The 13,472-nt window shown below is 53.9% G+C and overlaps 1 protein-coding gene across 1 annotated transcript in view; it reads right to left on the bottom strand.

Annotated features, from left to right (window-relative positions):
- The window catches only part of Prkar1b (protein kinase cAMP-dependent type I regulatory subunit beta), a 76,065-nt gene that overhangs the window by 10,720 nt on the left and 51,873 nt on the right, over positions 1-13,472 (bottom strand). The window contains exons 7-8 of the mRNA XM_048351391.1: positions 5,462-5,620; positions 1,657-1,717 (exon numbers count right to left, since the gene is read on the bottom strand). Of these exons, the coding sequence (XP_048207348.1) occupies positions 1,657-1,717; positions 5,462-5,620 (220 nt within the window). The remainder of the gene's footprint in view (positions 1-1,656; positions 1,718-5,461; positions 5,621-13,472) is intronic.

The following is a 13,472-nucleotide window of genomic DNA, read 5'->3' as shown; positions in this document are numbered from 1 at the left end:
CAAGGCCTGGGGGCTGTCCTTGAGTGTCTTTGCTCAAGGCTGGCACTCTACTACGTGGGGCACAGCTCTACTTCAGGTTTCACAGTTCATTGGAGATGAGTCCTGCAGACTTCCTTTCCTGGGCTGGTTTTGAACTTCACTGCTCAGCTCTCAGCCTCCTGAGTAACTAGGATTGTAGATGTGACCGTCCAGAGTCTCATTGGTGGGGCTGGGAATATGGCCTAGTGATAGAGTGCTCGCCTCGTATCAGCACCACATATATAGAAAAGGTCAGAAGTGGCGCTGTGACTCAAGTGGCAGAGTGCTAGCCTTGAGCAAAAAGAAGCCAGGGACAGTGCTCAGGCCCTGAGGCCATGGCCCAGGACTGGCAACAAAAACAAAACAAAACAGAGTCTCACTGGTAGCCTAGGCTGGTCTTGAACTCACAGTCCTCCTGCCTCAGCCTCCCCAGTGCTGGGACTACAGGCACATACCACAATAGCTACCTCTAAACCATATTTTTTTTTTTTTTTTTTTTGCCAGTCCTGGGCCTTGGACTCAGGGCCTGAGCACTGTCCCTGGCTTCCTTTTACTCAAGGCTAGCACTCTGCCACTTGAGTCACAGCGCCACTTCTGGCCATTTTCTGTATATGTGGTGCTAGGGAATCGAACTCAGGGCTTCAAGTATACAAGGCAAGCGCTCTTGCCACTAGGCCATATCCCCAGCCCTAAACCATATTTCTTAAAACGGATGGTAGGGTCATTTTCACATTGTGAGTTATCTCACCACAAAAAAAAAAAAAGCTCACATTTTTACCTCTACATTTCACAACAGGATTCAAAACGGACATGGGAACACACACACACACACACACACACACACACACACACACCTTTGTCCCTCCAGGTGTTGTGGGTGATGCTGAGTATGACAGGCATAGAATGGGTCCAGTCCCCTCTCCCCCTCCCCCCGTCATGTACAGAATGGATTCCACAGCATCCTCCCACAATATTGCCAAGCATGCTGACCAAGTGCAGGAGACTGGGGTGCACCTGTGACCCTTGCTGACCCCTGACATCCCAGAGGGGCAGAGAATGAAGGTGCCATCTGGAGGATGAGATGTCACCAGGAGAATGGCTCTCCTGGTGCCAAAAGGGCAGGGGAAGAGGCTCAGGAGAGTAGCACTGGGCCCAGGACAGGGAAGGGGGGTCGGGATTTGAACCAGCACCCTGTGGGGGATGAGGAGGGCGGGGATGCTGAGAGGATCCCCGTGCATGGAGCATGTGCACATGCATGAGTGTCTGTATCCCATGCATGTGCCTGTATAGGTGTGAACTACATCCGCATGTGCATAAGATTCAAGTGTGCCCACAAATGCATGTGTGTGGTCTGTGTACACACGTGTCATGCATGGCACGTGGGTGTGCATGCCACCTGCGTGCAACTGGTGCCTGCCTGAGGGTGACTATATTACGTGTGTGCTTGTATGCAACTGTGCTCAACACAGGCATCCATGTGCCTGTGTCTGTGGCGAGCATGCGTGTTCTGAACATAATTCCCGGAACACATGACTGATGAAGTGGAGAGGAAAGGCACATGTGTGGGGCTGGTGGGCAGGTGTGCAAATAAGGCCCTGGAGGAGGCCCCGGAGGCCACAGGAAACGCGGCACACTAACCTAGGATGGACACCTTGCTGAGGAACTCCTCGTACATCTTGCGCTTCCTCAGCGTGCTGCCCTGTTGGTGAGGAAGAACAGAGAAGAGGCATCAGGTTCCCCCAAAGCCCCAGGCCCATCCCACGGCCACACCCAGCCCTCTGCCTCCTTGAGCCACCCTCCGTGGAGACCCTAAAAGCGCCACTTCCCACCCTAAACAGGACCAGCCTGGGGAAACACGAGGATGCCAAGAAAGTTCTCCTAAACGATGTCAGGGAGGAGGGCAGCCCCTGCCCCCCACCCTCTCCCACGGTGACACGGTGGCACAGTGACACGGTGGCACAGTGACACAACCCTCCCACCCCATCTGACCTTGACCTGACCTCAGCCCGGAGAGTCCTAGGCCAGAGCCTTCCAGGTGAGCCAAGGAAACTCTTAACCATTGTTACATTGTCACCTCAAGCCACTAAATTTAGGGCAAGTTTGTTACAACAAGAGCTAATGTATCTAGCTAACTTTGATCCTACCCACTTCATAAATTCCTCCTCCCCCTCCCCCTCCCCCTCCTCCTCCCCCTCCCCCTCCCCCTCTTCCTCCTCCTCCTCTAGCTAACTTTGATCCTACCCACTTCATAAATTCCTCCTCCTCCTCCTCCTCCTCCTCCTCCTCCTCCTCCTCCTCCTCCTCCTCCTCCTCCTCCTCCTCCTCCTCCTCCTCCTCCTCTTTCTGTTACTGAGATTGATTGAACCCAGTGCCTTGAGCATCTATGCGGATGCTCGATCATTTAAGCTATGTCTTAAGCCCCATTCCAGCCCTTTTTGTGGGTCTCACTCTGCCCAGGCTGGTCCCAAACTTCCCATCCTCTTGCTTGCCTGCCTTTCCCAAGTAGCTGGGATTAGAGGTGTGCCTCACCACACCCAGTCTGGCCTGACAGACACTCTTCTAAGGTTCATAGACAGGGAGAACACCCCCCCCCCACACACACCAGAGGCCTTCCACCTGGGTCAAAGGACCCCAACCTCCCTGAGGATCTGCCCTGTGTCCTTTCGTAGAGCTGGACCCTCCTGGGCCCCACAGAAAACAGCAGCCTGGGGCCCTGTAGCTTCCGGTTGTCAGCTTGCTAAGACCACATCAGAAGGTGGAGGGAGATGGGAGCCAGCCATGGCTCAGGCCCTGTAATCTGAACTATTCAGGAGACCGAGATCTGAGGATCATGATTTGAAACCAGCCTAGGCAAGAAAGTCAGTGGGATTCTTATCTCCAGTAAATTACCCACCCCCCAAAAAGCCAGAAATGAAGGTGTGGCTCAATGGTAAAACACCAGTTTTAAACTAAAATGCTAAGGGAAAGCACCCAGGCTCTGAGTTCAAGCCCCAGAACTGCCCAAAGAAAGAGGAAGAAAGTAAAGGAGGGGCACAGTGGGAGTCCCCTCCTGGTGGGGAGCCCTGCAGGTCCGGGGAAGGAGGCGGGCTGTGGCCGAAGGGGAAGAGCTCTCAGGACCAGACAAGAGGCATGGATGCCTGTCCTGGGAAGCGATGACAAAGACACAAGTGGCAGTCTGGCGAGGATGGCAGGGTATCCCGGGACCAGCCCAGGAGCTTCTCCACAGCAGACAGTGGCCAACATCTGTCACCTCTGCCGACCCTGCGGCCACTGGCTACCTGAATCCCTCAGTGTCCTGAAACATAGACATGGGGCGCTGAGCCGGGCCACACACTCCCAGCCAGAACACCCAGCCCTGGGGAGGGGCCAACCCCACACCCCGCACCTGGCACTCCACACCCATCCTCCCCCCCGGTCCCAGGGCCTTGGGCTTGTGTAGCAACAGCAACCTGCAGACCAGAGGGAAGGACATCCCACCCCAATGGACAATGGGAAGATGGCTACCCGCACCCTCGAGCCCTGGTGGGATGAGATTTAAGATTCCCTGGCTCCTTGGGGTGCTGTAAGACCGAGTCTCCACTCATGTCCACGTTTCTGCTGCTGTGGGTGGTGGTGATAAGGATGGGGATGGTGGGGATGGTGATAGTTGGTAGTGCTGGTGGTGATGGGGATGGTGGAAGGAGACTAACTGAACAGCTCAGCTCATTGCATCTGACCATTAAGAACATTATCACCTGCGCCAAAGCCTTCCTGTGGCAGTGTCTCCATGGGGCACATGGTGTGGGATATCCAGACCCGGCTGCATCCCAGCTTCTAGCCTCAGTCTCCTTGCAGTTTCTAGCTCTGGGCCAAACCACTGCTAAAAAGGTTGTCACCCCCAATTTGTGTGGCCCCAACGCAACTGCTCCCCATCTTACCCTCTTCCCAGCAAAAGGCCTAATGGGGCCAGAGGACTCCCAGCTTGGCAGGTTCCAGAGACCACACGCAGCAATATGGACCTCAGTCCTGGGGAGGGAACACATGGTTCCCATGGCGACTGGAAACGCATTACCTGGTGCTCAAGAGGGAGAGAGGTGAACTGCCTGCCCATTTGAGCAGCTCAGGATGGCCGGGGTAGCAGACGCTGGCCCAGGACTCAGCTCAGATGGGCAGAAAAGTTCACAAGACTCTTATCATCTCCAATTAACCAGAATAAAGCCAGAAGTGGAGCCGTGGCTCAAGTAGTAGGGCACTAGCCTTAAGTGAAAAGCTAAGGGACAGCACCTAGGCTCTGAGTTCAAGCCCTAGTACTTGCACCACCACCCCACCCCCCATCCCCACAATACTAGCACCAATGCAATGTCCTGAGTTTAAACCCTAATATGGGTGGGGGAGAGAAAGGAAAGTAAAGAACAGAGAGGAGGGGAGAACAGGGAAGAAGAGGAGAGGAGAGGAGGGGAGGGATAGAAGAGGAAAGGAGAGAGAGGGAGAAGGGGAGAGGGTAAGAGGAAAAAAGGGGAAAGGAAAGGGAGAGGGAGAGGATGAGGGGGAAGGGGAAGAAAGCCAAGCACCGCTGGTCCTAAATGTAATCCTATCTATTCAATGGGCTGAGATCTGAGGATCATGGTTTGAAACCAGTCCCAGTAGAGAAGACTGCATTTCCAAGTAGCCTGCCAGAAGCAGGAGTAGAAGTGTGGCTCAAATGGTAGAGCACCAGTTCAGCATGCAAACCTAGCAAGCATGAGGCCCTGAGTTTAAGTCCCATCCCTGACATTACAGAAGGAAAAAGGGAGTGCTGGTCTCCCTCAGGTCAGATGCTTGGGGGTTGTGGGTGTGGAGTCTCCACTGACATCTGGGGAGGCGACCCCCACACAGCCTCTTGGGGGGGACCCCTGCTCCCTCCTCTTCCTCCCGGATCCTTGAGACACCCACAGTGTGGCAGGTGCAAGGCCACGGGGCCCAGCCCTGTCATTTTCTTCCCTCCAGGCCCACACGCTATTCTTAGTGCTCAGGGATCCGAAATGAGAGTGCGGAAGTGCCACTTGCCTGTGGTCTGAGCGCTGCCCTGTGCATTGCCATCCACAGCCAGGAATACACAGCACCCAGGCGGGGGAGAAGCCTTGGCAGGTGGGCAGGGTGGGCATGGGGTGGGGGAAGGCCAAAAGGGTTTCCTGGGGCTGGGAGTGTGGCTTAGTGGTAGAGTGCTTGCCTAGCATGCATGAGGCCCTGGGTTTGATTCCTTGGAACTACATAAATACAAAAATTAATTTTTTTCAAAAAAAAGGACTTCCTGTCTTCTTTCTGAGTATTTTATCATTCAGTTCATTATGTCGGGGAAGGTAGGGAATGTCTCCACCTTAAACTAGGGTTCTGTGGGGGTGCTTGGCCAAGAAGGGAGGGAGTGTCAGACTCAGCTTTGCCTTTTCCTCCCTGTCTCAGTTTCCCTGGCCAGGGTGCCACTTACCATGAGAATACGCCGGTAGCTGTCACGGTCAATGCCCCAAAGCTTGAGGTCAGTCTTGGCTTTCACCGTGGCAGCTCTGGGGGTGCCATAGATGAGTGCGAGCTCCCCAAAACTTCCGCCTTCACTGATGTTAGTCACCCACTCCCCGTTCACATACACCTGCAAGGGACACAAGGAATGAGGATAGGAATGGCATGGGTATGTATGAGCGCTCTCGCTCTCTCTCTCTCTCTCTCTCTCTCTTTCTCTCTCTCTCTCTCTCTCTCTCTCTCTCTCTCTCTGCCAGTTCTGAGTCTTGAACTCAGGTTCTCAAACTCTCCCTTGGCTTTCTTACTCAAGGCTGGCACTCAACTACTTGAGCCATACCTCCATCCTGGCTTTTGCTGGTTAATTAGAGATGGGAGTCTCTGAGGACTTCCTCTAGCCCAGCCTCCCCAGTAGCTGGGATTACAGGTGTGAGCCTCCAGTGCCTGCTCTAACCTCTCCTGAAATGCCAACCCAGACTGTGCCCCCCAAACTCCACACGCCCCTGCCTGGGAGGTGGCCTCAGGCTGGCAGCGACTGTGGTGGGTCAGCTACCAATCTGGGCAGAGCCACGGTGGTCAGTACCAAGCCCCAAAGGACAGACGAGAACTCAATAGAAGCCCCCGGGGTCTGACCTTCAGCTCAGGGAGTCCCGGTAACCTCCCAGGCAGATCTCTGATTTAATACATAGCTCATCAACATTCTCTGGGCCTCAGTTTCCCCAACTGGACATTCACTTGTCCCCATGCATGGGCTGACAGGCCAGGTGGACATGCTGGCTCTTCCCTTTCCATTCAGGGGTTTGCAGTATGTCCCCCACACTATCATGCACTGCCCAGCCCCCCAGGGGCACCAGTGTGTAGAGCCACCTCTGCCTACCCCACCTCCACTATCCCTCCATGGACAGCACCAAAGCCCCTTGGCTGGGAGCCTGAATGGACCCCTTGGCCAGGCCCGGGTCGGGACAAGGTTCTTTTTCAGCCCCACACGCATGGTCCACACTCCGCAAGAATGGTACGGACTGTTCACTCTGCGCCTCACTGTGCAGCCCGACGGCTCGCATCGCCACAATGGCTCCCTTCTCCTGCAGTGTGTCAATGAGCGCACACAAGACTTCCCCAAGCAGGAATGGGTGTGTGCAGGGAGAACGGACGGCGCTGAATCACCGAGGGATTCTTCTCCAAATCAATGACTCATTATGATCTGACAATAAACCCAGCACAGAACTTTCTGTCTGTAGCATCTCACGGGCGGCCAGGGGCAATCCCACGGTGAATCGGGAGATGGTTCTGAGGGGGTGGGGTTGGCTGGGGTGGGGCCCATCCTGCCTGGCTGTGTGGGTGCCCCACTTCCTGAGGGGGTTTCAGAGTATGGAGGGGGAACCCACAGTGTGCCCCCCGGGAAAATCTGAAGACAGATTCGTCCTGATGGAAACACAGGGGAGTGAGCCAGGCAGGAAGAGTCAGAGGAGCAATGCCAGCATTCTAGGGGTGAATCTGGAAGCCCACGGCAGCCCAGCCGGAGGGCCTCTGCATCTTGTTTCCACAAAGGGGATTCAGAACCTGGGGCAGGTCTGTGGTCACAGGGTGCCTCCAGCCTCCCCTCCCCTCTGAGGCACCATGGCTCTCCTCAAAGAATTTAACATGTAAGCGGGGCCCCTGGCCTGCAATCCTAGCTGCACAGGAGGCTGAGATCTGAGGATTTTGGTTAAAGGCAGGAAAGTCAGTGAGACTTTTATCTCCAGTTGACCACCAGAAAAGCAGAAGTGGAGCTGTGGCTCCAAGTAGTAGAGTACTAGCCTTGAGCAAAAAGAGCTCAGGGACAGCACCCAGGCCCAGAGTTCAAGCCCATGACCAGCCAAAAAGATTTTTTAACATGTAAATCTGAGCACACAGGCATGCAGGTGCATGCACAGAAGTGTGCTAAAAATATGTGAATGTGCATGAGTGTGATGCCAAGGTGAGCATGTGGAGATGAGTGTGCACATGTGGATGGAAATGCACATGAATATACACATACAAGGTTCATGCAAGTGTGTGAATGAATGTGTGAGGTGTGCATGAATGTGAGTGAGCAGATGTGTTTTGTGCAGATGTGTGTGCAAACATGCCTGGAAAGTGATTATCATGTGTGGCTGTGTGTGACTGTGTACATGGGGGTGTGAAAACACGAGTGTGGGAGCATGTGCAAGGAGTGTGTGGGTGTGTAAATGTGTGCATTCCAGTGTTGTGCAAACACAGCTGTGTGCAAATGTGCTCCTGCAAATGCATACCTGGCTGTGTGAATGTGAGCATGCCAGTGTGAGCATGTGTGTGCATGTGCCCATGCTCACAACTCAGTAAAGTGCACTGCTCTGGCACGCCTGGCACTCCTTGAGGACGCCTCTCCCCATGCCAGCCTCCCTCTGCCTCTGCTCATCCACCTGGGCCTGCGCCTGGGTTGCTCTACCCTGGTTTGTCAGGTGCCACAGCCCTGGGGCACTTTTCACTGTGGCATCCTCAGGCTACCTTTGCCCGGCTTCGCCAGCTGTGGCTGAATGCCAGTCTCCCCCATCACCATGCTTTGGCCCTTGTGGGTGGCCCTGTGCCAGGTGCCAAGTCAGGAGGGGGGGCACTGCCCCAACCCTGGAGTCCTGCCAGGGGGCAGCAGGGGAGCCCGGGCAGCTGAGCCATTCTCTCTTTGCAGGGTGCAGGGCAAGGAAGCTCCTGCAGCAGCCTGCCCCAGCACAGGAGGTGGGGCCCCCAGAACATAGCACTGGGCCCTGCATGTGCCCTGTGCAACAAGTGTGGCAGCTACATCCTCCTCTTTCCAGAGGCCACGCACTGTCCTAGGATGCCAGCAGGGACCTGCTGCAGGAAGCCCCCTCCTCACCAGGAAGCCCCCAGCCTCCCACGGCTCCCCAAAGGCATTAGAGGAACGCATTGTGCATCCAGGGACCGACCAGCGCCACTCCGGAGGACAAAGGGGCCGTCTTCCTCAGGACACTGCTCTCTGTCTCGGCTCCCGGCACAGCGCGGGCCCCACCCAGCTGGTACGCAAAGGGGCTACTCTTGTGTGGGTGCTGCACACACACCCCCTTCTTCTTTAGAAAGAAAAATAGTGGGAGGCCCCACTGGGCTGCATTATGCACCCCGAAGGGCGGCAGTGTCTCCTGGTGGACACAGCATCTGTGGGCCATGCAAGCCTGCCATCCTTTCTGTGTGTGTGTGTGTGTGTGTGTGTGTGTGTGTGTGTGTGTGTGTGTTTTTTTGTTTGTTTTTGGCCAGTCCTGGGCTTTGGACTCAGGGCCTGAGCACTGTCCCTGGCTTCTTTTTTGCTCAAGGCTAGCACTCTGCCACTTGAGCCACAGCGCCACTTCTGGCCATTTTCTGTATATGTGGTCCTGGGGAATCGAACCCAGGGCCTCATGTATACGAGGCAAGCACTCTTGCCACTAGGCCATGTCCCCAGCCCCCCGCCATCCTTTCTGTGTTGGTCTGTATGTGTATGTGTGTGTGTGCATGCACACACACACACACACACACGTGCCAATCCTGAGACTTGAACTCTTGTCTTGGATGTCTCTGAGGTTTTTGGGGTTTTTTTGTGCTATAGGCTGGTGCTCTTATCACTTGAGCCACAGTTCCACATCCAACTTTTTGCTGCTTGTTTGGAGATAGTCTCTTGGACTTTCCTGCCCAGGCTGGTTTTGAACTGTGATCCTCAGATCTCAGCCTCCTAGGTATCTAGGATTACAGGCTTGAGCCACCATGCCCAGTTCCACCTTGCTATCTCCTATCCTATCCTATCTCCCACCCTGTCACGGGCACCCCTGGCTCCCCGTGCCTCTCAACTCCTTTCTAGCCAGCACTGAGATGGGCCACAGGCAAAGAGACAGGTCCAAGGCCTTGGAGAACACGGAAGACGGTCACTGGAGAAGGGGAGCTGCACTGAGAACTTCTCCATGGACATGAACTTGAGCTGGTCGCAAGCAGAGAATGCCCAGCCCTGCGAGAGAGAGAGAGAGAGAGAGAGAGAGAGAGAGAGAGAGAGAGAGAGAGAGAGAGAGAGAGAGAGAGAGAGACAGAGACAGAGAAACAGAGAGCATGCTCAAGGTGAAAGGACAGCCATGCCAAGGTCCTGAGGCAGAACCGGATCTGGAAGGGAAATGTCCTGCCTGCAGGGCTGGAGAGGTATTAGGGTAAGACTGTAAACGGAAGGGCTTGGCTGTGAATTCCAGAAGCTACCAGAAGCCCCCAGTGCTGAGTTCCCAGGGGAAACAGTCGGGTCTAGCTTCTCAGAGCTGGCTGGGGACAGCCAGAGAAGGGACAAGAAAGAGGCCTTGGCTGTCCCCCCTGAGGACCCTTGGCACCGGGCCCCTGACAGCCTGCAGAGCTGCCCTGCCATGCACACCTGCATTCCCTGAAGGTGGAGGCCAGAAGAGGGCAAGCGGGGCCAGCCAGGTCTACATCGTGAGACTCCACCTCAAACAAACAGGAAAAAAGGGGAGGAGAAGAAACAGGCTCCAGGCCCACCTGGACCTTGGGTGGGCCCACCGTCTGTGTGTTCTTGGGGTCCTGTCTGCATGGGGTGGCTCTAAGCTGGGTCACCCCCAGATGAGGGAAAATGTTCTTCTTTTTTTTTTTTTTTTTTTTTGCTAGTCCTGGGGCTTGAACTCAGAGTCTGAGCACTGTCCCTGGCTTCTTTTTGCTCAGGGATAGCACTCTGCCACTTGAGCCACAGCGCCACTCCTGGTCATTTTCTGTATATATGGTGCTGGGGAATTGAACCCAGGGCTTCATGTATACAAGGCAAGCAACTCTTGCCACTAGGCCATATCCCCAGCCCGGGAAAATATTCTTGAGAGGCTCCAAGCGCCCCAGAAAAAGTTCCCAGTCCATACCTTGGGCCATGACCACCCAGTGTTCAATAAATGACCAATCAAAACACAGCACCCCACAAGCAGGGTCTCCACACCCCACAATCACAACCAGTCCAAAGGCGGAAGCTGCCTGTGTGATGACTGACAAATGGATGATGAACAAATGAAATGTGGTCGAGGCACACGGCCCTGAACAGGAGGGGCATCCTGACACCTGAGGCCACGCAGATGGAGCATGAGGGCGCCATACTGAGTGAAATAAACCAGGCACAGAAGGACACATCTGTGAGGCCTCCCTAGGGAAATCACATTCCCTAGAGACATCAGTATTTAATGGAGACAGTTTCAATCTGGGACAGTGAGACAATTTTGTGGACAGCTACACAACACTGAACTGGGCCCCTAATAGTGATAAAAATTCATATTATGTGTTTTACCAATTTACACACACACACACACACACACACACACTCTGGTGAATGCACCCCAGGCGGAGGTACAGAGCGGCCAGGGAAAGGGCGCACTCCCTGCCTTTGAAGGGTAGAACCCACTTTTCTTTCAAAGCTAGAGAAAAGCCCGGAACCCTCCAGACTACAGGGACAACGGAAACCTGGACAGGAACACAGAACCAGGAGTCCCAGCCCAATCAGAGGCTCAGAACTCTTAGCGAGGGACCAGATCTCAGGGAGGCACACCAGCAGCAGGGCTTCAACCAGTGGCTCATACATGTAATCCTAGCTAATCAGGAAGATGGAGATTCAAGGCCAAGCTAGGCAAAAGACTTCCCTATCTCAACAAATAACTTGGATACGATAGTGTTCATCTGCAATGTCCGCTCAGAGGGAGACTTAGGAGGAACCATCAAAGTTCCGGCTGGTCCTGGGGAAAAAATGTGAGGACCTATTTGAGAAAAAAAAAAAAAAAAAAAAAAGCAAGAATAATGGGGAGCTAGAGAACATGGCTCAAGTGGAAGAGTACCTGCCTAGCAAGTGGGAGGCTTCAAAGCCCCAGTACCACAGGGCACGAGGGGCTCACATTTGTCATCCCAACTACTGAGGAGGCTGAGATCTGAGGATCATGATTCAAAGTCAGACCAGGCAGTAAAGTTCATGAGACTCTTTTTTTTTTTTTTTTTTTTTGGATGATCATGGGGCTTAAACTCAGCTTGGGTGCTGTCCCTGAGCTCTTCAGTTCAAGGTTAGCACCCTACCACTTGAGCCACAGCACCACTTCTGGTTTTCTAGTGGTTAACTGGAGATAAGAGTCTCACAGATGGAGCTGGGGATATGGCTTAGTGGCAAGAGTGCTTGCCCCGTATACATGAAGCCCTGGGTTCGATTCCCCAGCACCACATATACAGAAAACGGCCAGAAGTGGCGCTGTGGCTCAAGTGGCAGAGTGCTAGCCTTGAGCAAAAAGAAGCCAGGGACAGTGCTCAGGCCCTGAGTCCAAGCGCCAGGACTGGCCAAAAAAAAAAAAAAAAGAGTCTCACAGACATTCCTGCCCTAAATGGCTTTGAACCACCATCCCCAGATCTCAGTCTCCTGAGCAGCTAGGGTTACAGGCATGAACCACAGATGCCTGACTCCCTGAGACTTATCTCCACTTAACTACTGAAAAAGCCAGAAGGGGAATTGTGGTTCAAGTGGTAGAGTGCTAGCCTTGAGGAAAAAAGCTCAGGAACAGCACCCAGGCCCTGAATTCAAGTCCTATGACTGTCACACACACACACACACACACACACACACACACACACACACACACACAACCCAGTACCGCAAAAATAAATGAATAAAAAATTTAAAAAGCATGAAGTGTCCTTTTAAGTAGAAATGCTCTGTTCCATGAATAAAATAAATTGGAAGATATTTTTATACTCAGAAAATGGATTATAGCTCTTGGCAACACACACACACACACACACACACACACACACACACACACACACACACACACACTAGCAGCCCCTACCACCCCTGTCTCTGTAAAGAACCATAATTTAAACCAAACCAATGCACCTGGCACTTGGTCAGCTGGGCCCTTTGGGGTGTTGCTAGTCTGTAAGGAGGATCCTGTCCACCTGGGCTGGGAGTTCAGGACCCCAGCCCACCCCTACAGAACATCTCCAGGCAGATGGAGGGCCAGGCCTGCCTAGGCCCCTGCCCCAGGGCAGTCGTTTATGGGGCTTCATAAACAAAACTTAGCAGAAGCAGGGCTGCAGGCTGGCCCCTGCTGCTGCTCAGAGCTGTAATGACAGTAATTATGGTCATCTCAGCCCCATAACTCAGCCTGCCTCCCCAGCAGGCCAACCTCTCACCGAGTCCTCACAGGCACCTTTCCAGGGCCCTGCAGTGGTTTTCTGCACGCCAGATGCCCCCTCAGGCACAGGCTGCCTATCCCACAGGCACTCCCTGTCCTGTTCTGTCCTGCCCCGTCCCGTCCTGCCCCACTGGAAAGTCTGGCCACAGCCATCAAAGTGATAGGCAGAGAGCCTGGCCTACAGCCCACTCAGGGACTGGCCCATCGGTCACCGACTTGTGCCATCTGGTCTCTGGGGGATTACAGAGCCAGGCCATAGCCACAAACTGGGCATCCACCCGTGGTGCCCCACATCCAGGCTCTGGCCAGGTGGGTCTGAGAGAGCCTTGAAGCTGCCTTTTAACCTTGAACTTCCAGGCTGAGAGAGGGACCTGCAGGAGGAAGGAAAGGAAAAGGGAAGGCTGGACCTGCCCAGATGGTACATTCGGGTACTCTAAACAGGGGAAGGTGAGTTTGATGTTTCCTTGACAAGAATTGTCTTCTGTGCTGGACACCAGCAGCATGTGCCTATACTCCTAGCTATTCAGGAGGCTGAGATCTGAGGATCACAGTTCAAAGCCAGCCCAGGCAGCAAAGTCCATGAGACTCGTGTCTCCAATAAGATACTTAGAAAATGCCAGAAGTGGAATTTTGTGGTTCAAGTGGTAGAGCACTAGCGTTGAGCACAAAGAGTCTCAGAGATAGCACCCAGTCCCTGAGTTCAAGCCCCAGGACTGGTTAAAAAAATATTGTTTTCTGTGTCCCTGAATATGTAGGTAGCCAGCTCAGAGAGAGACCAAGAAAGAGACTGACCGACAGACAGACAAA

The sequence above is a fragment of the Perognathus longimembris genome, chromosome 1 (assembly GCF_023159225.1).
Source record: "Perognathus longimembris pacificus isolate PPM17 chromosome 1, ASM2315922v1, whole genome shotgun sequence".
NCBI classification, from domain to species: Eukaryota; Metazoa; Chordata; class Mammalia; order Rodentia; family Heteromyidae; genus Perognathus; species Perognathus longimembris.
This window is presented reverse-complemented; position numbering and strand designations above follow the sequence as displayed.